Source organism: Nicotiana sylvestris, chromosome 7 (assembly GCF_000393655.2).
Source record: "Nicotiana sylvestris chromosome 7, ASM39365v2, whole genome shotgun sequence".
NCBI classification, from domain to species: Eukaryota; Viridiplantae; Streptophyta; class Magnoliopsida; order Solanales; family Solanaceae; genus Nicotiana; species Nicotiana sylvestris.
Genome location: NC_091063.1, coordinates 58705996 through 58732731, shown reverse-complemented (window position 1 = coordinate 58732731; position 26736 = coordinate 58705996). Strand labels below are relative to the sequence as shown.

At 40.0% G+C, this 26736-nt stretch overlaps 1 protein-coding gene across 1 annotated transcript; it reads left to right on the top strand.

Moving 5' to 3' along the window:
* The first annotated feature begins 23385 nt into the window (after nucleotides 1-23385).
* LOC138873190 (uncharacterized) lies at nucleotides 23386-23832 on the top strand. Its single transcript, XM_070151632.1, has one exon. It carries the CDS (start codon nucleotides 23386-23388, stop codon nucleotides 23830-23832), a length of 447 nt encoding a protein of 148 aa, XP_070007733.1.
* Nucleotides 23833-26736: the final 2904 nt, after the last annotated feature.

The following is a 26736-nucleotide window of genomic DNA, read 5'->3' as shown; positions in this document are numbered from 1 at the left end:
TTAAATTAACACAGTGCGCAACTTTACTCTCGGCAATCGACAGTTAGATCTTCGTGATATGAATGGATAAACATAATCAAATCCAAATCAATTCCTGTTTTATTTCATTAACAAAAGATCTTTAAATAATTCTTAAAGAGTAAGCCGTATCGTATGGTAAAATTCCCTGGCGAAATATCAGGATACAAATTGGTATGATATGATTAGTAAAGATATGAGAGATTAAAAATAGAGCCACCTCATTAACTGCACGAGTGTTTAATACCAAGCCAATGAATGAGACATACGTCTTGCATAAACACTTTTTAATACTTAACCATGGTTCATGGTTAAGTGATATATATTTTTACTTTAATTTGTTAATTCTTAAGGCTAATTATTTATTTACTACCGAAAGGGTGCATAATCCATTTTAGAATCAGCGGATAAAAATGGCGTAAAAAGTAAAGCAGCAAAATTGCAGCTTTCTATAAATACCCAAAACATGCAGTCTAAGTTGAAAATGAAATGCAAATGGTCCTCAAACACAGAAGTCAATCATACAATTTTAATTTGTCTATGATTTATACTATCTTTTTTTCTCAATCCTACCTATGATTTAGCACTAGTTTTTTCTTCCATCAACTATCAAAACACCATTGCCATGTCTGAAAAGCTGTCCTCAATATCATCATCGTCGTCGTTGTCGTCCCAAGAACATGAGGATGTTCAACTGGTTTCCAAGTCGACATCAGAGAGACTTTTGGGGAAATACTTTGATGCTTCTGAGTTTGATTTTGATTATGAGCAAAGTAGCATATGGTCTCCTTTAGTTCTTCCAAAAAGAATTTTCTTGACATCTCCACACAAATTATGTTCTGAAAATGAATATTACTGTTTAATCACAAACCAAAAGGGTACTGTCAAGAAGTTGCATTGGCTCAAAAATTGTCTCAATTCTTGTTTCCGGGTATGGCTATTATTTGCTTTCGTATCCAAAATCTCTTTATTACTCTATTTTCATGGATATCAAAACAGATTATATATTGTTTTATATTATACAGGTTTGTTGCTCATGATGAAGGGAAAGGAAGGGAAAGGGAGGTTACCTTGCCTATTTTGCTTCAAATGAATGCAATTTACTGGGAATGTTTCTTTTGCATGTAAGTGTGAGTTGTAATGAAGCTAGTTAAAAGGTCGTTTGTAAAAAAATACTTGTAAAAAGAAGTTTTTTGGAAAATAATACATGAATAGAAGATGTATGTAAGAGAGTTACAAATTGCATTTTCATTCAGATTCCTTATTCCGTCTACAATCTGCAAGGTGAGTAGATTCATCCGAAGAATGTTTTGCTTTGCTTAATTTTTTTTGAATGTGGCCAAAAGAGGTTTGGTAAAGGGCATCTCCAGGAGTTTCATTTTTTTTTTTTTTGAAACAAAACATTGTCATACTCATATAGTATATAATATATTAGCTTAATTCAAAAGTTTTCATTTGTTTTTTTATCTTTGATGCCACATCAAAGCAAGAAAACCCGAAAAAGGAGAAGGAAATGATGTTGAAAAAAAGACAGAGCATTATTACTCCATCCGTTTCATATTATATGAGCTAGTTTGACTCGGCAAAGTTTAAGAAAAAAAAGAAGACTTTTGAAACTTGTGGTCTTAAAAGCTTAATGGGTAAAAAGTTTGTATGACCATGGCATTTGTGTGGCTATAAAAGCTTCTCATTAAGGGTAAATGAGTAAAATGAAAGAGTTTAAAGTTGAATTATTTCCAAATTTAGAAATGTGTCATTTGTTTTGGAATAGACTAAAAAGAAAAGTACCTCTTTTAATATGAAACGGAGGGAGTACTTCATTAGCGGGCGTTGTGTAGATTAATTGTGGATAAGACAGTTAGAACCTATAAATCAATTTGAAGAAAACAAATTATTCTATTCTTTTTGAAGAAAACAACAACAACAATGACCCAGTAAAATTTCACTAGTGGGGTCTGGGGAAGGTAGTGTGTACGCAGACCTTACCCCTATCCCGAGGGAGTAGATAGGCTGTTTCCGAAAGATCCTCGGCTCTAGAAGACTAGGGTCTGGGAGACAAGTATATGGAGTGGGCTTGGAGACAGGGGCGGATCTATAGCCCAGTACAAGGGACACGTGAACCCATGGTCTTTCCGCCAAACTAGGTATTTTATATGTACATATTTTTTAAAATTGATCAAATATTGCCTACTGACACCCATTCTCCAAAAAAGCTAAACGGTGTACTTGGTTGAATGCTAAGTTATTTACCTAGAGGAATAGAGATTAATTCCTAAAAATTACTTTAATTTTTTATTTTTTTTAGTGGTGTATCCATGTTATAAAAATTCTAAATCCGCATTCACTAGGAGATAAAGTATATTCAATTCTGCCTAGTAGTCCTTAATTTGGAAAAGTTTCTCCTTTGCCCGCAGTATAGTGGAGATAAGCTCGTGTTTAGGACCATCTCATGTTTGAAAATACTGGCATTTCTTTTTTTCAGGTGAAGCAGGCTCCTATAAAAGACAGAAGATCATGTTTTAAATCCTGGGGAGGCAAAAAAGGTATTCGGTACCTCTGCTAATAGCAACTAGAAAATATCCCAATCAATAGTCGGATGCACGCTAGCTCGATACCACTATTGTCAAAATAATAAAATAATCGACATTGTAAAACTTTAATTTCACACCTGCACATTAGAAAGTGCGCTAGCGAAATCTGGAATATAATAGCAGTAAATTAAATAAATGCTTTTCCTTTTTAGTCCAGAGTACAAGAGTACACGAGCCTTACTATTGCATACATTGTCAGCTGCACGTATATCAAGAGCTAATAAAGTTTGAAACATATTTGAATGGTAACAGCGACCCTTCGTTAAACATACTCTGAATTAGCTTACAAAAAGAATTTTCAGCCTGCGGTTTCTGAGATTGCTTTTCTTACGTTCAAATTTGCTGCACAAGCGTTATTCAAATTTTGCTTTAGATAAGGCGTGGCCATTCAAGGGCTTAAGGAAGAGGCTAGTAAAGTTTTTGTTTTAGGTTTAAATTTGAGGTTTCAGAAAATTTCTGATAGTTTTTTCGATTTTATTCGTTTAGATAATATTAAAATTTGTAGGAAAAAGTATAAAATATTAAAAATAAAAAATAAAGGAAGAAAGATTACCTACTTTTAAACCGTAGAAATATTTTAAACTTTAAATTATACTACTCAATTTTTTTTTTTTTTTTTTTTTTTGTATTAGTAAATAATATTTTTTACAACAAAATTTAAGGTAATGTGTTGTTAACACATGGCTAGTTCATAGTTTTTTTTTTTTTTTTGGCTAGTTCATAGTGTTTTACTGATTTTTATAGTTTTCAATTGAAAAAACTTGCTTCTAGACGCTAAAGATTACGGTATTGTACTCACAATTTCAATTTTTTATTGCAAATGCTGATTTCATAACAAATGATAATTTTCTATTGATTGAGTCTAGTGATTACGAGACATTTCCCTTGGGGAAAGTGGTTTTCAATGTTATGTCGGAGTCAATGAAAGATATGGTTCATAGTAGGAGAGAGATGTACCGATACGGTGGTTTGCCTTTGGCATTCCTGTGTTGGTTTTAAGAATGTTGTCCCTATACTCACAAAAACCTCGATTACCGGATTAAAGATCTTGTGTCACACATACTAGACTGGACTATAAAGAAGAAGGTGACCTTCAAGAGATTGAGAAAATAATTTTTCTTTTAAGTTGGGAGCAGATAAAAAATATTTATGTTTACTTTACAATATTTTGATGCAACGCTTGTATTTATTTACTTCATATGCAAACACTATACACAAATTATATATTTGTGATACATTTTTATACCTTTAATATACATAATATCAATTAATTGTATGATGTATAGTTTCTCCAAATAGTATTTAGTTGTCCTTTTTTTTCTTTTCTTTTTTAGTTTCATGATTGCTAAGTTAATTTTTATTATATTTGTAGTTGGTGTTTCATAATATTGCCCCAATAAATGTTGAAAAAACAAGGCATGAATTGAATAATTTTGTCTTTGTGTTTGAAGATAAAAATGAGATGGATATCAAATTTGGAGCTTTGCCTGAAGTTAATCCAAGAGATGATGTTGATGATTTCAACACTCGACCTAAAGAAAATGCTAAGAAGTAGTGAAAAATAAGCTGGAATCATAACCACAAACCGTTCAGATCCATAGCCCAATAACCTGAGTTCAAGCGACAATGAGTTGAAAACTCTAAGAAGTAAATCAACAAGATACATACATTGTGATGACCCGGCCGGTTGTCTTAAGAATTAATGCCCCGATCCCCTATTAACTGATTTCTCCGTATTTATTTATGCTATGTTGATTTGCCGGGATGTTCGGTTTTAAGTTTTGGGACACTTAGTCCTTAAATGAGAGCCTTAGTTTTGAAAATTTGACCGTAGTCGGAACAGTGTGAAGACGTCCTCAGAATGAAAAACTGATGGTTCCGTTAGCTCCGTTGGGTGATTTCGGGCTTAGGGACATGTTCGGATTGTGTTTTGGAGGTCTGTAGCTAATTTAGGCTTGAAATGCCGAAAGTTGAATTTTTGATGTTTCCGGTTCGATAGTGAGATTTTGATCCGAGGGTCGGAATGGAATTCCAGAAGTTAGAGTAGCTCCGTAGTGTTGAATATGACGTGTGTGCAAATTTTCAGGTCATTCCGACGAGGTTTGATAGACTTTTTGATCGAAAACGTATTTTTAGAGTTTTTGGAATTCTTAGGCTTGAATCCGATGAAAAATAAGTGTTTTGATATTGTTTTGAGCGTTCCGAAGGTTTGAAAAAGTTTGAAAGAAGTTATGTGAATATGTTGGTAGGTTTGGTTGAGGTCTCGGGGGCCTCGGGATAATTTCGGATGGTTGACGGAAAGATTTTTGGAATTGGAGTTGCAATTTCAGCTGTTCTGCTGTCATAACCGCACCTGCGAGTGTGGGACCGCAAGTACGGAGCCGCAGAAGCGACGGATTAACTGCAGAAACGGAATTTGGAGAGTTCAACAGGAACCGCACAAGCGGTGGAATTTTCGCAGGAGCGGTACCGCATCTGCGGATAGGGAGTCGCAGATGTGGAATCTGGGCCCTAAGTGAAAAGTCGCAGATGCGACCATTGTTCCGCAAATGCAGGACCGCAAAAGTGCTCCCAGTACCGCAGATGCAAAAACAGCTAGGCAGAAATATAAAATTATGAGGGTTTAGTTTCAAAAGTTGGAAATTCGATTTGGAGCTCAGGAGAGGGCAATTTTGAGCGAAAGTTGAAGAGAAGATCATTGGGTAAAAATTCTTTGAACCTTTCTAGTTATATTCCATCAATCTATAGTTAGTTTCCTCATTTAATTTCGGATTGGAGATGAAAATTGGGGAAAACTTGGAAGAAAGTTCTTAGACCAAAAATTCGACTTTTGATTGGGAATTTGACCTTAGATTTGGATAATTTTGGTATGCATGAACTCGTGAGAGTATGATGATTATGAAAAATATAAATTTTACCCAATTCCGAAACGTGGGCCCGATGGGTGTTTTGGTCATTTTACCTAATTTCGCATATTAGTTTAGAATTTCTTTGTAGAATCAATTGCTTGAAGCGTTATTTACATTATGCAATTGAATTGAATAGATTTGAGCCATTTGGAGTCGAGTACACGTGGCAAGAGCGTGGTTTCAGGTTGATTTTGAGCTGGTTCGAGGTAAATGACTTGTCTAACCTTGTGTGGGGGACCTTCCCCTTAGGATTCAGTATATTTGATATTTGAAATGCCTTGTACGTGAGGTGATGAGTGCGTATTTGAGCTAATTGTTGAAAATTCGATTTTCTTTAAGAAATTTAAATTATGTTCCTTTTTCCTGTTTCATTTTACTTGCAATTTAAACCTGCTGTTAGCTTAAAAAAAGCATGTCTAATTGACTTAACTGTTTATTCGCTTAAACTGCCTTGTTTGAATTATGTGAAGCATGATAGATTAGAATTACCTATTTACTTGATACAAAATTGAGCTTAATTGAGTATTCTTGTGTTGTTGCTGTGTGTTTTACTTTGGTACTACGGGACGGACGACAGCCCGGGAGATCCCCTGTACGTATTTATGATTTGAACTGAGGTATGGGAAACCGAGAGATCCCTGACACGTATATTGAGGATACCAAGAGATCCTCGGGATACCAAGAGATCCCTAGTACATATTGAGGATACCGAGAGATCCTCGAGATACCAAGAGATCCCTAGCATATATTGAGGATACCGAGAGATCCTCGGGATACCAAGAGATCCCTGGCGTTTATTGAGGGTACTGAGAGATCCCCGGTTATTTCCTTGTGATTGTTTTTGCCTCTGTTTCAGTTATTGAATTCGTTGTTTTCCTGTATTAAATTCTTATCGTTAGTTTTCAACTGTACTGCTTATCTTATAATGTCTTGTCTTATATTCTTTATTTTATCTTAGTAGGGCCCTGACCTTCCTCGTCACTACCCGATCGAGGTTAGGCTTGACACTTACTGAGTACCGCTGTGGTGTACTCATGCCCCTTCTGCGCATGTTTTTCATGTGCAGATCCAGGTACTGTGACTCAGTCCTATCACCCTTGAGGCGAGGCGACTGCTCTAGCGACTTCGAGGTATATCTGCCACGTCTGCACACCGAGGAGTCCCTTTCTATTCTAGCTTTTAAACATTTGCCCTTTTGTATTTCTTTTCCTTTTTAGATATTCTGGAGTTAGAGTACTGTGTAGTGATCCTTAGCTTATGATTCATGGGTTTCCGGGTCTTGCAAATATGTATTGGTTTGAGAGTAAAATATTGTATATGCCGAGCGACACTTTTAAACACTGTTTTATCACTCTTCATTCTGTTTTAATTTATTTTTATTCTGCATTTTGGTTATCTTCCACAATTTAAGCTTACCTTGTCGTAGAGGACTAGGTGCCGTCACGATGGTTCACGGAGGGCGAACCGGGATCGTGACATACACATTATTTCTATTTTGTCTGCGAGGAGTTCTGACTTCTCAATAGATATTCGGTTTCACTTTTTCTTTTCTAGGTAAACAACAAGGTTTCATCATTGGAGCAATTAATGGTTTTCTCATTTGAAAAGTATTTTAAAGCTCTAGGTGAACGCAATGCTTCACAGGTATAACTAGCACAGTTCATGAGCATGTACACCACTCTGGCATATTCATGAGCATGCACACCACTCTGGCTCAGGCAAGGTTTCTTCCCCTTGCTACAACTACATCTCAGGCCGGAGGAGGAGCATAGACTCCCGCCGCCCGCACTCCTGAGCAGCGAGTGCATGTTGAGTAGGTCCCTGAGATTATTACTGTACCGCTTGCAGTGCCAGTTCAGCCCGAAGGCAGGATAACAACTTCTGAGGAGGAGCAGCTGAGACTTGAGAGGTTCAAGAGGTACAAGCCTCCTGTATTCAGCGGTCTAGCATCGAATGATGCTCTGGGATTTTTAGATGAGAGTTACCGCATTTTCCGTACCATGGGTATATCAGGATCGAGCTGGGTTTCCTTACTATCTTCCAGCTTCGAGGAGCTGCCTATGAGTGGTGGCGCACCTATGAGTTAGACAGTCCGGATGAGGCTGCTTCATTGACTTGGACTAAATTTCAAATCTGTTCCTGAGAGAGTATGTTCTCAGAGCCTCAAGGATGCATGGTGTGCCAAGTTTAAGCATTTGCACCAGGGTGCTATGATTGTCTCAGAGTATGCTGTCTGTTACACCAGTTTGGCTAAGCATGCACCAGCCATGGTTTATACTAGTCGTGAGAGGGTTCGCCGATTTAGTGAGGGTCTTATTCCTAACATCAGATCTAGCATGGCTCGTGAGTTGGAGATGGATATATTTTATCAGTAGGTGGTGAGCATTGCTAGGAGTATTGAGGGTATGCATGCTAGGGAGAGATGGGAGAGGGAGGCCAAGAGGTCTCGAGAGTCGGGCCATTTCTCTGGTGCCCGTGCCCCAGCAGCAGGTCGTCATGGTAAGGGTTATATGAGTCGCCCTGTTCATTCAGCTCTTCCAGCAGCCAGTGGTATTCCAGCTCCTCCTAGACCTCAGGAGCCTTATTATGCACCTTCGGTATCTAGCGTGCCTCCTGTGCGGGGTGCTTTAAGAGGTCAGTCCAGCAGACCTGGACCGAGCCAGTCACAGCCACCACGTCCTCCCAGAGCTTGTTTTGAGTGTGGTGACACACGCCATGTGGTGAGGGATTGCTTTAGACTTGGGAGGAGTGCACCTCCACAGACTTCTCAGCCACAACGTGTCCCGCAGAGTTCTTAGGCTATGGTTACAACTCTAGTTGCTACCCCACCTGCTCAGCTAGCCAGAGAAGGAGCTCGGAGAGGTAGAGGTCGCCCTAGAGGGGGAGGCTAGGCCCGATACTATGCCCTTCCCGCTCGTACCGGGGCTGTTGCCTCCGATTCTGTCATCACAGGTATTGTCATGGTTTATCATAGAGATGCATTAGTTCTATTCAATCTAGGCTCCACTTATTCCTATGTATCTTCTTATTTTTCTCCGCATTTGGGTGTAACTTGGGATTCTTTGAGTTCCCCCATTTATGTTTCTACTCCTATGGGAGATTCTCTTGTTGTGGACCACGTTTATCGGTCGTGTTTGGTTTCTCTTAGTGATTTTGAGACCAAAGCCGATCTATTGTTGCTCAGCATGGTAGATTTTGACATTATCTAGGGCATGTACTGGTTGTCGCCCCATTATGCTATTCTTGATTGAACACCAAAACTGTGACGCTGGCTATGCTAGGTGTACCGCGTGTTGAGTAGAGGGGTACTTTAGATCACACTCCTAGTAGAGTTATTTCTTTTCTTAAAGCTTAGCGTATGCTTGAGAAGGGGTGTGACGCGTATTTAGCTTATGTGAGAGATGCAGTATTGATACCTCTTCAGTTGATTCAGTCCAAGTAGTACGGGATTTTTTCGATGTGTTTCCAGCTGATCTTCCCAGCATGTCGCCTGATAGAGATATTGATTTTGGCATTGATCTGTTGCCGGACACTTAGCCCATTTCTATTCCTCTGTATTGTATGGCTCCTCCTGAGTTGAAGTATCAATTACAGGAATTGCTTGACAAGGGTTTTATTCGGCCCAGTGTATCACCTTGGGGTGCTCCTGTCTTGTTTGTGAAGAAAAAAGATGGTTCTATGCGTATGTGCATTGATGATCTCCAGTTAAACAAGGTTACAATGAAGAATCGTTATCCTTTACCTCGTATTGATGATCTGTTTGACCAGCTTCAGTGCGCACGGGTGTTTTCTGGACTCGGTATGATCATTATGAGTTCCTTGTAATGTCATTTGGGCTGACCAATGGCCCAGCAACATTTATGCATTTGATGCACAGTGTGTTCTGGCCGTATCTTGACTCCCTCGTTATTGTTTTTATTGATGATATTCTGGTGTATTTCCGGAGTCAGTAAGATCATGAGCAACACCTGAGGACTGTGCTTCAGACTCTGAGAGAGAAGAAGTTATATTCTAAGTTCTCGAAATGTGAGTTCTGGTTGGATTCAATGGCATTATTAGGCCAAGTGGTATCGAGTAAGGGTATTCAGGTGGATCTGAAGAAGATAGAGGCCGTAAAGAGTTGGCCCAGACCATCCTCAGCTACAGAGATCCGTAGTTTCCTTGGCTTGGCGGGGTACTACCGTCATTTTGTGAAGGGGTTTTCATCGATTGCATGCCCTATGACCAGGTTAACCAGGGTGCTCCGTTCCAGTGGACGAAAGAGTGTGAGGCGAGCTTTTAGAAGCTCAAGACAGCTTTGACTACAGCCTCAGTTTTGATATTGCCTACAGGTTCGGGGTCTTATACGGTCTATTTTTGATACCTCGAGGATTGGCCTCAGAGCAGTGTTGATGCAGGACGGTAGGGTGATTGCCTATGCGTCTAGACAGTTGAAGATACATGAGAAGAATTACTCAGTTCATGACCTTGAGTTAGCTGCCATTGTTCACGCCCTGAAGATTTGGCGCCATTATTTATAGGGGGTTCCCTATGAGATTTATACTGACCATCGGAGCTTGCAGCACTTGCTTAAGTAAAAGGATATAAATTTGCGCCAGAGAAGGCGGTTAGAGTTACTAAAGGACTATGACATCACTATGTTGTATCATCCGGGCAAGGCCAATGTGGTGGCCGATGCCTTGAGTTACGGGGCAGAGAGTTTGGGGAGTTTGGGTTATTTATCAACATCGAAGAGGCCTACGGCGATGGATGTTCAGGCCTTAGCCAGCCAGTTTATGAGATTGGATCTTTCGGAGCCCAGTCGGGTTCTAGCTTGTGTGGTTTCTCGGTCTTCCTTATTTGATTGTATCAGAGAGCGACAGTATGATGACCCTCATTTGCTTGTCTTCAAGGACAAGGTTCAGCACGGTGATGCTAGAGATGTGACTATTAGTGATGATCGGGTATTGAGGATGCAGGGTCGGATTTGTGTACCCAATGTTGATGGGTTTCGAGAGTTGATTCAGGAGGAGGCCCATAGCTCGCAGTATTTCATTCATCCGGGTGCCGCGAAGATGTATCAGGATTTGAGGCAGCACTATTGGTGGAGGCGGATGAAGAAAGATATAGTTGGATTTGTAGCTCGGTGCCTCAACTATCAGCAGATGAAGTATGAGCACCAGAGACCAGGTGGATTACTTCAGCAGATAGAGATTCTAGAGTAGAAGTGGGAGCAGATCACCGTGGACTTTGTAGTTGGGCTCCTACAGACTTTGAGAAAGTTTGATGCTATTTGGGTGATTGTGGATCGACTGACCAAGTCCGCTCACTTTATTCATGTGTGTACTACTTATTCCTCGATGCGGTTGGCGGAGATCTATATCTGGGAGATTGTTCGTCTGCATGGTATTCTAGTGTCCATCATTTCAGATAGAGGTACTCAGTTCATATCATGGTTCTGGAGGGCCGTTCAACATGAGTTGGGTACTTAAGTGGAGTTGAGTACAACATTTCACCCTCAGACAGATGGACAGTCCGAGCGCATTATTCAGATTCTTGAGGATATGCTCCGTGCATGTGTAATCAAATTTGGAGGGTCTTGGGATCAGTTCTTGCATTGGTGGAGTTTGCTTACAACAACAGCTATCAGTCCAGCATTCAGATGGCACCGTATGAGGCTTTATATGGTAGACAGTATAGATCCCCGGTGGGTTGGTTTGAGCCGGGTAAGGCCAGATTATTGGGCACAGACTTAGTTCAGGATGCTTTGGAGAAGGTTAAGGTGATTCAGGATAGACTCCGCACAGCCCAATCTAGACAAAAGAGTTACGCGGAACAGAAGGTTCGTGATGTTTCCTATGTGGTTAGAGAGCGGGTTCTACTTCGGGTTTCGCCTATGAAGGGCATTATGAGATTTGGGAAGAAGGGAAAGTTGAGTCCGAGGTTTATTGGCCCTTTTGAGATATTGAGGTATGTTGGGGAGGTTGCTTATGAGCTTGCCTTACCTCCCAACTTGGTAGGAGTTCATCCGGTATTTCATGTTTCGATGCTCCGGAGGTATCATGGTGATCCGTCGCGCGTGTTGGATTTCAGTTCAGTCCAGTTGGACAAGGATCTATCTTATGTTGAGGAGCCAGTGGAAATATTGGACAGGCAGGTTAGAAAGCTGAGGTCAAAGAACATCGCATCAGTAAAGGTTCAGTGGCGGGGTCAGCCGGTCGAGGAGGGCACCTAGGAGACCGAGCAGGATATGCGTAGTCGTTACCCTCATCTTTTCACTACTTCAGGTATGTCTCTATGCTCGTTCGAGGACGAACGGATGTTTAAGTGTAGAAAGATGTGACGACCTGGCCGGTCGTCTTAAGAATCAACGCCCTGATCCCCTATTAACTGCTTACCCCGTATTTATTTATGCTATTTTGATTTGCCGGGATGTTCGGTTTTAAGTTTTGGAAAGTTTTGGGACACTTAGTCCCTAAATGAGAGCCTTAGTTTTGGAAATTTGACCATAGTCGGAACAGTGTGAAGACGGCCTCGAGATTGAAAACCGATGGTTCCGTTAGCTCTGTTGGGTGATTTCGAGCTTAGGGGCATGTTCAGATTGTGTTTTGGAAGTCCGTAGCTAATTTAGGCTTGAAATGTCGAAAGTTGAATTTTTGAAGTTTCTGGTTCGATAGTGAGATTTTGATCCGAGGGTCGAAATGCAATTCCGGAAGTTGGAGTAGCTCCGTAGTGTTAAATGTAACGTGTGTGCAAAATTTGAGGTCATTCGAACGAGGTTTGATAGACTTTTTGATCGAAAGCGTATTGTTAGAGTTTTTGGAATTCTTAGGCTTGAATTCGATGAAAAATATGTGTTTTGATGCTGTTTTGAGTGTTCTGAAGGTTTGAACAAGTTTGAATGAAATTATGGAATATGTTGATAGGTTTGGTTGAGGTCCCGGGGGCCTCGGGATAATTTCGGATGGTTGAAGGAAAGATTTTTGGCATTGGAGTTGCAGCTTCAGTTGTTCTGGTGTCATAACCGCACCTGCGAGTGTGGGACCACAGGTGCGGAGCCGCAGAAGCGACAGATTAACCGCATAAGTGGAATTTGGAGAGTTCAACAGGAACCGCAGAAGCAGTAGAATTTTTGCAGGAGCAGTACCACATCTGCGGATAGGGAGTCGCAGATGCGGAATCTGGGCCCTAAGTGAAAAGTCGCAGATGCGAACATTGTTCCACAAATACGGGACCGCAGAAGCGGTCCCACTACCGTAGATGCGGAAACAGCTGGGCAGAAATATGAAATTTCGAGGGTTTAGTTTCAAAAGTTGGAAAATCGATTTGGAGCTCGGGAGATGGTGCATTTTGAGAGGAAATTGAAGAGGAGATCATTGGGTAACAATTCTTTGAACCTTTCTAGTTATATTCCATCAATATATAGTTAGTTTCCTCATTTAATTTCGTATTGGAGATGAAAATTGGGGAAACGTTGGAAGAAAGTTCTTAGACCAAAAATTCGACTTTTGATTAGGAATTTGACCTTAGATTTGGATAATTTTGGTATGCATGAACTCGTGAGAATATGAGGATTCTGAAAAATATAAATTTTACTCGATTCCGAGATGTGGGCCTGAGGGGTGTTTTGGTCATTTTACCTAATTTCGCATATTAGCTTAGAATTTCTTTGTAGAATCAGTTTCTTGAAGCGTTATTTACATTATGCAATTGAATTGAATAGATTTGGGCCATTTGGAGTCGAGTACACGTGGCAAGAGCGTGGTTTCGGATTGATTTTGAGCCGGTTCGAGGTAAGTGGCTTGTCTAACCTTGTGTGTGGGACCTTCCCCTTAGGATTCAGTATATTTGATATTAGAAATGCCTTGTACATGAGGTGACGAGTGAGTACTTGAGCTAATTGTTGAAAATCCGATTTTCTTTAAGTAATTTAAATTGTGTTCTTTTTTCCTGTTTCATTTTACTTGCAATTTAGACCTGCTGTTAGATTAAAAAAAGCATGTCTAATTGACTTAACTGTTTATTTGCTTAAACTGCCTTATTTGAATTATGTGAAGTATGATAGATTAGAATTACCTGTTTACTTGATACAAAATTGAGCTTAATTGAGTATTCTTGTGTTGCTGCTATGTGTTTTACTTTGGGACTATGGGACGACATCCCAGGAGATCCCATGTACGTATTTATGATTTGAACTGAGGTGCGGGATATCGAGACATCCGTGGCATGTATATTGAGGATACCAAGAGATCCCTAGCACATATTGATGATACCAAGAGATCACCATGAGATCCCTAGAATATATTGAGGATACCGAGAGATCCTCGGGATACCAAGAGATCCCTGGCGCTTATTGAGGGTACTAAGAGATCCTCGGGATACTGCGTGATCCCCGGTTATTTCCTTGTGTTTGTTTTTGCCCCTGTTTCAGTTATTGAATTCCTTGTTTTCCCGTATTAAATTCTTATAGTTAGTTTTCAACTGTATTGCTTATCTTATACTGTCCTGTCTTATATTCTTTATTTTATCTCAGTAGGGCCCTAACCTTCCTCGTCACTACCCGACCGAGGTTAGTCTTGGCACTTACTGAGTATTGTTGTGGTGTACTCATGCCCCTTTTGTGCATATTTTTCATGTATAAATCTAGGTACTGCGACTCAGTCCTATCACCCTTGAGGCGAGGCAACTGCTCCAGCGGCTTCGAGGTATATCTGCCGCGTCCGCAGACCGAGGAGTCCCTTTCTATTCTAGCTTTTAAACATTTTCCCTTCTGTATTTCTTTTCCTTGTTAGATATTCTGGAGTTAGAGTACTGTGTAGTGATCCTTAGCTTGTGATTCATGGATTTTTGGATATTGGAGTTATGTATTGGTTTGAGAGTTAAATACTGTGTATGCCGAGCGACACTTTTAAACACTGTTTTATAACTCTTTATTCTGTTTTAATTTGTTTTTATTCCGCATTTTGGTTTCCGGGGTCGTGACATACACATTATTTCTATTTTGTCTGTGAGGAGTTCTGAATTCTCAATTGATATTTGGTTTCACTTTTTCTTTTCTAGGTAAACAACAAGGTTTCATGATTGGAGCAATTAATGATTTTCTCATTTGAAAAGTTTTTTAAAGCTCTAGGTGAACGCGTTGCTTCACAGGTATAACTAGGCTTTTTGTTATTTTTACTTGTTACTATATTTTAACAACTTTTTGTATATTTTTCCTGAACATAGTGATAGAAGGGACGATGACCTTCATGATAGTCATGACTATCATGATACTGGTAATATTCAGAATGATTATTTTGGTGATATGGAATTTACAAAAAATGCAATATTGGCATAATTAAAGCATTTAGTGTGACAAAAATATACATGAAGCGTCTGTCCTATGATTTATGCAACATTGTGATAGAACCAGAGTCTATCATATTTACCATATACAAGTGACCCGACAGTTTATTGCAATATTTGTGTATGATCCCTCTTAGCAGTTCAAGTTCCCTTTCTTTTGATCTATAAGATTTTACATAACTCATATTAATCCCGTACTGTTGTTTCATGTCGCTTATGATGTCTGCCTGAGTGTATATTATTCTTGGATTGGCATATTTATTGGGATCATTTTTGCAATGACTGACAACGTAGCATGACATTGTGAAAACTTGCTGATCTATATGTGGTAGGGAAATGAATCTTTAGGGCAAGCTTTATTAAGGTCTGTGTAATCTATACAAACTCGCCACTTACCATTCTTCTTTGGAACTACGACAGTATTGGCTAACCAATTAGGATACTTTACCTCGCGGATGGATCCAATCTTTAGCAATTTTTGAACCTCTTCTTGAATCACCTGATTCTTGAAAGTTCCTTGCTTTCTTTTCTTTTGCTTGACATGAGGGTATGATGGGTCTTCATTTAATTTTTGAGTCATCACCTCCGGTGGTATCCCTGTCATGTCAGAGTGGGACCAAGCAAAACAGTCCACATTAGTTTTTAAAAATTCAATTAACTTACCTCTCATACCTTGGCTAAGATTGGCCCCTACGTAGACTTTCTTATCAGGCCATTGAGCGAACAACACAACAGGCTCCAATTCCTCAATTGTTGTTTTGATATTTTCGTTTTCTTCTGGTTCTTGAATGGTGTCAGGCCTTGAATCCACATCTGTTCGTCCCTGTTCAGTTGAGGTTTGTGTTATGGTGCCCTCAACTGTCTTCTGTGATTGCTATTTTCCTTCATTTTTCGTACCTGAATCTGCTACAGAATTGATGCTCCTGGATATATGTTGATCTCCATGAATTTGACATACTCTCCAGGGTGATGGAAATTTAATGACTTGATGCAAGGTTGAAGGAACAACATTCATTTCATGGATCCATGGTCTCCCAAGGATCATATTGTAAGCCATCTCCATATCTACTACTTGAAACTTTGTATCTTTGACGACTCCTTCTGCGAATGTAGTGAGTGTTACCTCTCCTTTCGTCACAACATTAGAATTGTCAAATCTTGATAGAGTATGCGACTTTGGTATTATTCTATCTTCTGCTTGCATATCACGTAATACTCTTAGCAAAATAATGTTCACGGAACTACCTGGATCAATCAAAACTCGTTTTACATTAGTATCATGTACAATTAGAGAATTTACCAGTGCATCGTTATGAGGGGTTAATACGCCATCTGCATCTACATCATCAAATGTAATGCTTTCTTCTTCTATGACATCCGCACCCGTTTCCCTTGGGTAATTGTAACTTTGGAAATTTTGTTAGCTACAGTGTATGATATGCCATTGATGTCTTCACCTCCGCTTATAACGTTGACAGTTCTTTTGGAAGAAGGTGGCTTTGGGGGATCCTGCATGTTATTCATGTAAGCTTGCTTACCTTTCTCACTGAACAACTCAGTGAGATATCCTTGTTTTAATAAATGATCAACTTCACTTTGTAAAAACCTACAATCTGTCGTTTTATGCCCATGGTCATTATGAAACTCGCACCAATAATCAGGGTTGCGCCTGTTTGGATTCGATCTCATCTCTTTTGGCCATCGTACCTTATCTCCCATGCTTCTCAAAACAGCTACGAGCTCGGAAGTGCTCGTATTGAAACTATAACCGCCAAATCTCGCCTTCAAATTTCTATCATCATTTTGTGACTCATTGGTATTTCGATCGTTTCTAAATCTAGATGAAGAACCTGACTCTCTATTCCTTGATCTTTGATCATACCTTTGATTGTATTGCTTTGATAGTGTGTCTTTTCCCGCAGGTCCCATGTACGGCTCGTACCTGTTTTTACCGGATCTTTTTTCGATCTCCGCTCGTCTTGAACTTACCTTTTCTTCTTTTTGAATTAGTGGAACAGTATCTTCTTCTATCCTCAGCTTCGTTCTATACCTGTTGTAACGTCATTCCACGTTGTAGCTGGGAATTCACGAAGGCTTTCTTTGAGTCGCCTCGTAGCTTCTGAGCTTTTTTCATTCAAATTGCTTGTGAAAGCTATAGCTGCCCAATTATTTGGTACACGTGGTAACGTCATTCTTTCACGTTGGAATCTGTCCACGAACTCTCTAAGCAATTCTGAGTCCCCTTGCTTGATCTTGAAAATATCATCCATTCTTTTGTCGACTTTTTGAGCTCCCGAGTGTGCTTTGATGAAAGAATCTGCAAGCTCAACAAAAGAATTTATAGAATTTTCGGGTAAAAGAGAATACCATGTTAATGCTCCCTTGGTGAGTGTTTCACCGAATATTTTTACTAATACTGATTCAATCTCCTGGTTAGTCAAATCGTTGCCTTTTACGCCTGTTGTGAATGCAGTCACGTGGTCTCGTGGGTATGTTGTTCCATCATATTTTGGAATATCATGCATTTTGAATTTCTTTGGAATTGGGAGGGGAGCAGCACTTGGCTTCCAGGGTTGCTGTGAATATTTATCCATATCTACCCCTTTGATTAAGGGCAGCACCCCGGGTATTGCTCTATGCGGTCACTTTGCTCCTTGAGCTGTTTCTACAATGTTAGTACTAAATTTTGTAAATCAGAATTGATTAAATTACCTGGTTCTCTCTCCTGTGATTCACTAGGAGTTCCACCACTACCTGAGTTAATAAGCCCGGAACGAGGGTTCTCCAAAGTGTTGTTATTTGGAGTGGGTGTGGGTGTTGCAGCAGGTAAATGGTTAACAAATGCCTCAAGAGCTTTATTGACATGTGCAACAATTAGTTTTTGCAAAGCTTCATCGATAGCCTCAGCATTTTCAAATTGAGCGTGTCCATTCGTATGAGACCCCTCAGAAGTGCCTTCACGAGACTGCCGAGGAGAATCTCGTGGAGAAGAGACCAGGGTGTTAGTATTCTATGGATCTCGCTGATGCTGTTGGTTTTCTCGATTTCCTTGAATGTCGTCATTGTTGTTCGACATGGTTGATGCAACAAGAGATGTTAAGCTAAAAGAGAATAGATTATCAGATTTTCGGTAACGGAACCAATTTGTTTAACCAAAAAATGGGATTTCGGTCAAAGCTTTAATTTAGAAGAACTAGGGCTACTGATAATCAAAAAAATATATGAAAAAAGTAATTAGGCTAGCAATAATATAATCAGAAAAAAAACAAGTAAATTAATATATTCAAATAGTATTTCGTGTCCCTACAATTGATTAGTTATCTCCCTTTTATAGCTATTTGGGAGATATGCGTTTTGCCCTTGTCATAATAAGGCTATTATGAGTAATTAAAGACATTGAATTCTACGTTACACAATCATTGTTTTTAATACAGATTCTCTAACGTATTCAGTATTGAATGCTTATTAAATACTGTATCTGTACTCTCATATATTATCAGATTCATTCCCCTTGATTCTGGACCTAAATGACTTAAATAGGTACGGGCGCCGAGTCCTTTGAATATCTGCTCGTGCCTCTTCCTTTGCCTTTGCTCGTATCTGTTGCAACTCGTATCTCTTTGCCAACTGTAACTCTTTGACTAGTCTACATGTCTTGACACGTCATCTTTATTCTACTTTAATATGTAAACTCAATTTTTCCCAATACATTGGGCAACTTTTATATTGTTTGGGGATTGAAAATTCCATATTGAACACGTGAATATAGGGTGGAAATCCAAAATCCATTAGGAGTAATTTCCTTTACGTTTGCGTTGAGGTTATGGTTTCAGTTTTTTGGTTTACTTCAGTTGCTAGCCGTTATTATTGTTTTAGATAATGACTTGTAGGGATCATTTTTGTGGCTATAACGTACCATTAGTTTGAAATTGATGGCCATGTAACGACCTGATCGGTTGTTTTGAGCTCTAGCGCGTCGTTCGATAGTTTGAGACCATGAGTAGCTTCATTTCAGGTATTATGACTTGTATGCATGGTCGGAATTGAAATTCGGGAAGTTCGGAGTTGATTGAGTTAGGATTTTATTTATACTTTCATTTTAGTCCAAAAAGTACTTAAATATATTTTCGAAAACTGATGAAATGTGCTTAAATGTAGGAGTATTGGAAAATGAGCCACAAAAATGAAATCTAACTCCAAAAGGAGTAAAGTGAACTCAAGAACAAAAAGAAGGCAAAAGGCATAATGTGCGGATCACAGAATTCTCTTTACAATCGTAGATGGTGAAGTGAAGCCTGTCAGAGGTCTAGTGTAATGTGTGGATCGTACAATTATTATGCGGCCATAGAAGCCACTAAAGAGTTCAAATTTAGAGAAGTCCCAGTTCAAGCTTCAAGTATATGCGGACCGTGCAATTATTGTGCGACCGCAGAATTTAGCCATGTGGCCGCACACAGATTTGTGCAGTCCGCAAAAAGAGCATGTGCGGTCGCACTCCATTTTATGTGGACCGCATAACAAGTTACATGCTACTGCAAACCAAGCTCCTTCCAAGACTGAAGAAGAAGTGTGGACCGCACATGGAATTGTGCGGCAGCAGAACCTCCGAAAGGGCATTTTTGTCCGAAATTTCTAGCTGCGTATAAATAGACTTCTTTCACGAAATTAGGGCAAGTTTTGAAAATATGTAGCCGTTTCTTCTTACTATTTTAGGAAACTTTAGTTAACTTTAGTTTACTTTAGTAATTAAACATTAGATTTTTGTCTATTAATCATTTAATATGAGTTTAGTTATCTTTTCTTCGCTATTTTCTTCATTATCCATTACGAGTAACTAGATTCTTAGCTAGGGTTGTGACCCAACATTAGTGTGTAAACCTTATGGGTGATTAATTTTATGCTTGTTTATGAATGGGTGTTTGTTATTTAGCTTGGTTTATGCTTTATTTGTGAATTACTAGTTGCAAACATTGATTTATGTCTTTTTGACTTAGTCTCTTCTTGAAAAAGAGAGACATAGTCTAGGTCAACCTAGCTGACAAGGAATTGGGTAAATTGAGATATTGATCAACCCAATTAAAGGGTTCAACTTAGATATAGTAACAACCCAACTTGAGCTCTTATCAACCGTTTCAGTAGATACCCATTTGGTCTTGAGATAGTCAAATTGGGCAAAATCATTCTTTGACCGAGAGGTATTGAGTGGGCAACACGGTGTTGAGAGCTATATACACCCCGTTCATCAAAATAGCATAAAAGTATTTATCCCATTAGGCGAACACCTAGGTCATGGTCATAGCCCTAGTCCTTTTACAACATTTTAAAAACAACCAAAAACATCATTCTTAGTTTCAATTACTTAGTTTCAATCTTAGTTTTAGCTATAAAACAAATCAAGTTTGTGGAAGTGTAATTTAGGATACTTCAAGATCATATACCATAATACATACTTCTAAATCCAAATCTCATAGCTCCTTGTGAAATTCGACCCCAACTCAAACTTGGGAAGTACTATTGCACCGACCATTTCACTACCTCAAAAGAGGGTGTGACTTAGACGACATCAATTTTTGGCGCCGTTGCTGGGGAGATAAAAACAGATTTAGCTTTATATTTGGTTTGTGTGTGAATTATCTTCTTTTCCTTTTGAGTTACTAATCTTTTTATGAAACAATTGTAGGCAAACAATGGCTCTCAACACCAATGATCCTCTTGGAAACATGCCTATGGGGGATGTGGACGTGGAAAATGATCTAGTTGAAGAGGTTCCTCTTGAACCCCGAGCAAATAGATAAGGCTGACCGCCTCAAGACAATGTTCTTGTTCCACCCTCTCCTCCACAAAGAGCGGCTCCACATTGGGGTGTTTCCGAATGAAGGATACGCAAGTGCCATAGTCCCGCATTAGGACGAGCAACTTTCAAATTACAAATGTCATGCTTATATTACTAGAGCAACGGGGATTCTTCACCGAGGCTCCGAATCAAAATGCATACAAGCACTTGAAAGAGTTTGTTGACACTTGCTGGGGGAGTAAATAGACAAACGTCTCTAAGGATGCTTTACGATTGAGGCTATTCCCTTTCTCTCTACAGGAGAAGTCATTGGATTGGTTAGAGAGGTTGCCAAATCATTCTATCCATACATGGGATGAATTGGCCGAGAAATTCATTTCCAAGTTCTATTTTCCCGGGCATATGTCAACTCTTAGGGATGAGATTCTAACTTTCAAACAAAAACCCAATGAGCCTTTGCATGAGATATAGGAGAGGTACCGTACTATGGTGAAAGAGTGCCCGAACAATGACAAGACAGAGGCTATGATTCAACAAACTTTCTATAGGGGGATCAATACTACCAATCAATGCGTTGTCACCCAACTTTCAAGTGAAAATTTCATGACAATGCCGTATGCGGAATATTTTGAGATTCTTGATGAAATGGCGAATACTTCATCGGCATGGCAAAGTAGAGCAAACATTCCTCAAGGTGATCCAAATGTAATTCACTTGCATAAATAATTACATGATCATGGGCAAGCAATTACCGAGTTGACCACCATAATGAATCAACTAGCCAAAGCTCAACTTCAACAAGTGTAAGGTCCTAAGCAAGTTAATGCAATGAAGGGAGTTAGTATGATGGTAAGCAAGAGAAGGCAAAAGGGTCCTCAAGTGCAAAATTGCGTTGAAAATTATGTGCAAGATGATAGTGGATTTGATCAAGATGAGGTGTACAATGAACATGAAGAGGAGGTACAATATGTGTACTACTACCAAGGGCAAAGAATCAAAAATCAAGGCGCGAATCAACAACAATGGCGACCACAAAGAAATCAAGAAAATTGGAATTCAAACAATCAAGGTAGTTGAAACAATAAAAACAACCAAGGGAATTGGAACAATCAAAGCAATGAAGGAAATTGGAATGGTCAAAATAACAAAGGCAATTGGAGTGGCAATAATCAAGGCTATTCGGGAGGCAATAACCAAGGAGGGTGGAACAACAACAACAACAATCGGGGGTCGGGTTTTCAAAGGCCCTCGATGTATCAACAACCGAGCAACCCACCTCCCTATCCTTCCCAAGGTCCGAGTTCTTCCAACAATGAGATGGGCCGAATAGAGAACATGTTCAAACAAATGATGGAGAAGAATGCCGACTTCGATGCTCAATTAGCCTCTCACAACACTTCAATATTCATAATTTGGAAGTTCAATTGGGGCAAATATCACAAGCTTTGAACACTCGTCCTAAGGGGGAACTACCAAGTGATACGGTGGTGAACCCACCGTATCAATTGGGAGAAGTGTCATTTCATTGTTGAGAAGGGCATTGTCCTTGGCCATAAGATCTCAAATAATGGCATTTAAGTTGACAAGGTAAAGATTGAGCTGATTTCTAAACTTTCACCTCCAACTTCAGTTAAAGGCATGTGGAGTTTCTTAGGCCACACGAGATTTTACCGGTGGTTCATTAAGGACTTCTCTAAAGTGGTAAAGCCGTTGTGCAAGCTTTTGGAGAAAGATTCAAAGTTCGATTTCAATAATGATTGAATGAGAGCCTTTGAGTTGCTAAAGCTCAAGTTGACTACTACTCCCATCATTACCGCTCCAAGTTGGAGTGTTCCTTTTGAGCTTATGTAAGATATAAGTGATGTAGCGGTGGGAACCGTTTTGGGGAAATGAATCAACAAGATCTTTCATCCGATTTATTATGCAAGCAAGACCAAGAATGGTGCCCAAGTCAACTACACCATTACAGAGAAAGAGCTTCTTGCCATTATGTTTGCTATGGAAATATTTCTCCCACACTTGATGGGTGCAAAGGTGATTTTTCATATGGATCATGCGGCACTTCGCTATCTCATAAGCAAGAAAGATTCTAAAGCCCGTTTGATGAGATGGGTACTTCTATTGCAAAATCTTGACATTGACATCCAAGATCCGAAAGGAAGTGAAAACCAAGTGGTGGACCACTTGTCTCGTTTTGAGGAGGAGGGGAGGCCACATGATGGCCTTGAAACCAATGGCTTTTTCCCCGATGAGCAACCTTTGGCTATTTTTATGAAGGAGATGCCTTGGTTCACGGATTTGGAAAATTATCTTGTGAGTGGAATCACTCCGGTTGAGTTCTTTTCAAACCAAAGGAAGAAGCTCAAACGGGATTGTCAAGACTACTATTGAGACGAACCGTACATTTTTCGAATTTGCACGGATGGAGTGATTAGAAGATGTGTACCGGAGGAGGAGCAAAGTAAAATTCTTGGAGCTTGTCACTCTTCGTCTTATGGTGGCCACCATGGTGGAGCAAGAATGGCGGCTTAAGTCTTAAGTTGCAGTTTCTATTGGACCACTCTCTACAAGGATGCTAGTGAGCTTGTCAAATGATGAATGCCAAAGGGCCGGTGGAATCTCAAAGAAAAAACGAAATGCCCCTCACCACCATTTTGGAGATAGATAATTTTGATGTGTGGGGATTGATTTCATGGGTCCCTTTGTGAGCTCTAGTAGAAACACCTACATCATAGTCGTGGTTGATTATATGTCTAAATGGGTTGAGCCTATTGCTTTTCCCAACAATGAAGCGAGGAGTGCGGTGGCATTTTTGAAGAAGAACATTTTTACAAGATTTGGTACTCCAAGGGCTATCATAAGTGATGGGGGTTCGCATTTTTGCAACAAGGCCTTCGACACCTTACTCACCAAGTATGGTGTCACTCACAAAGTTACGACCCCCTATAATCCTCAAGCAAGTGGTCAAGTGGAAGTCTCTAACCGGGAGATAAAGAGTATTTTGTCAAAGACAGTGAATGTCAACTGGACGGATTGGTCAAGGAAACTTGATGATACTTTATGGGCTTATAGGACGACTTACAAAACACCGATAGAGATATCTTCATACCGGTTTGTGTTTGGGAAAGCTTGTCATCTTCTGGTGGAACTTGAGAATAAGACCATGTGGGCTTTGAAAAAGTTGAACCTTGAATAGGATGTCGCCGCAAACTTAAGGGTGACATAATCGAATGAGCTAGATGAATTCCGGTACCATGCATATACAAGTTCAACCTTATACAAGGAGAAGATGAAGTACCTCCATGACAAGTACATTCGGAATAAGGAGTTTAAAGAAGGTGATCTTGTATTATTGTTCAATTCTTGGTTACGAATGTTACCGGAAAAGTTGAAGTCAAAATGAAGTGGCTCGTTTGAAGTTGTTGGTGTGACACCATTTGGTGCATTGGACTTGAAAATAAGAATGATGATGTGTTTAGAGTCAATGGTCACCGGGTGAAGCACTATCTTGGAAAGGTTAATTATGGCCACGTTGTGGCGGTTCTTTATTTCAAGTGATTGGTAATCTGCGACGTTAAATCATGAGCTTCTTGGGAGGCAACCCATGTGTCTTTTTCTTTATCTTCTTCCTCTTCTTCTTCTTTTTAAATAGGTTTTGTTTTGTACTAACTGATTTTGAAGTGTATGCAGGAATGCGTGTGCTTTGTAGGGACTGTGCCCAGATTTTCTTACTAGGTATAGAAATTGTGCGGACCACACAAAATTGAGTTCCACAGCAGAATGAACTCTGTGGTCGCACAACTGGAAAACCGAAAATGCACACTCTCTGAAGTTTGTCTGTCAGAGAAATGGCCAATCTGCGACCGCACCTGGAATTGTGCGGTCGCACCAAATTTTATGCGGACTGCAGATTTTCAAAGAAGGGAAGTGGCACCAGGTAAAGAGTGCGGACCGGGCCGCACTCAACTTTAAAACTTTGCCCTAATTTGGTCAACCTATAAATAGGCCCTCCTCACATTGTTCAAAACTTTACACACTCTGTATATTCAGAAAAGGCACGCACAATACTTTCACCTAAATCAAGCTTCTAACACTCATTTCATCATCTTAATCTCTTCCTTGCATCACTACATTACTGGTATGTTCAATTCATCCTTAAACTTTTCAATTTTCTTAATTTTTTTTCATAGTTAGTTTGGTTATTCTGAGCCCTAATTGTAAAATTCATCATCATATTGAGCATTAATGCATTGGGCAACTTCCTACTTGCTAATTGGGGGATGGGTAACTAGTTTACCATGTCTAAATTGCCATTATCATGCCTAATTTTATTGTTAAGTATGGAGCCCTAAGGTTACAGTCGATTTTTTTGAATTATGTGGCCGTACAAGAAATTGTGCAGCCCGCAGATCCTTGAGTTAGGGCAAAAATGTGTTAGCTGATTGTGAGGACCGCACTAAAATTTATGCGGTCCATAGAAATTGGACTGCGGTCACAGAAAACTGAGCTGCAGATTGACCAGTTCTCTAATATTAGAGAGTAGCATGTGTGCGGCCGCACTCCAGATTAGGCGGTCAGTAATTGTGCGGTTCGCACAAGAAATTGTGTGGAATGCAGAATCAGGGCTACGACCACACTTCAAAATTGTGCGGTCCACACTTGCCTTTGTGCGGTCGCACTCACTATTGTGCGAACCGCACTTCTTGATCCTGTTTCTATTTTTACTACAATTGTCTGCAACTATTTTACACTGTGATGTTGGACTTAACTGAATCCTATTTCTATGAATTGTAGACAATAGTGAGATCTTGTGGTAGAGGTGATACATCCAAATGGGGGGTGAACCCTCCCGAGGCTGAGGCAAGAGCAATCTTCCACTCTCTGTCCAAAAATGATAAACAAGAAGGCAACTGCCAACAGAGTCCCAGAGCATGCAAAGTCCAGTTAATATTTCCCGTCTAAAGAAGCCTCAAAAGGTAATTCTATGCAAGAACAACCCGATGCACAATCTCAACAAAAATAGTTTTCGGGTAGACTATAACTTATAGATGAGCCTTCCTCCTCAGCTAGCTCTTCTGAGGGTTCGAAAGAGGATAGCCAAGGTTCAAAGCCTTCTTCCTCATATGCCCCCGCAGCACCTATCCCAGTTGAAAAGGATGATGATATTCATGATGACGGTAGAGGGGGGGATACCCCAGTTGTCGGCCTAGATAGGTCGAAGAAGAAGGAAATCTGGGAAAATAGATTAGTGAGCCTTACTGCTTTTAATAGGTTTCGAGAATAGTGGACCCAAAAATTGCTCACTCGTGAGCTTAAATTTGATTTGAATGATCTGGATAGCTACAACCTGAATGTGGTAAGACAGTTTCGGGAGAGAAAAGGGTGGACATGGTTCGCTCAAAGCGTGGTGGACTCAAAGGAGCACTTCGTCCGGGAATTCTACGCTAATGTGGTGCATGTCAAAAAGGGGACTAAGGTGAAAAAGGTTAGGAATCTGAAGGTTCGATTTGATCAAACCTCACTAAATACTTATTTGGGGCTCGAGGATATGGAGTCGGTACAATACTTGGAGACGTTTCAAATGGGTGATGCAGTTCTCCCTTGGCTAACCGAGATCTTAGCAGCTCCAAGACCACCACCACCATGGATCACAACAGGGGTTCCCATTCAATGGAACACCCTCAATTTTGAAGCCATGGCAAACCTTTGTTTGCAACCGGATAGATAAGAGCAAAAATGAAAACATTGTTCTAATCCCTCAGGCAGTCTTAGTTGCATCCATCATGGCTGGGTATCCAATCAATGTGGGTGCCATCATGTCGATCAACATGTCTCTGATTGGTAGGCAGGGTGAGAGCTCCTACCCGTATCCAAACACCGTCATAGAATACCTTACGGATGCGAGAGTAGAGTCAAAGCCATTTGATACAAAGGTTTGGGCAAAGCAGCCCTTTTTATGATACTCTCTCAAGGACCCGATGTACCTAAAGAACAAGAAGAAGGGTCAGCCGACTACTGCTGTGGGCTAGTTTGAAGAGCCTTCGGTGGTAGCTACAACTTCAAGAGCCATACCTTCAGCTGACATGCCTACTACTTCAGC

Coding starts and splice junctions, on each gene's coding strand:
- LOC138873190 (XM_070151632.1), top strand. CDS start 23,386: ATGTCTAAATGGGTTGAGCCTATTGCTTTTCCCAACAATGAAGCGAGG.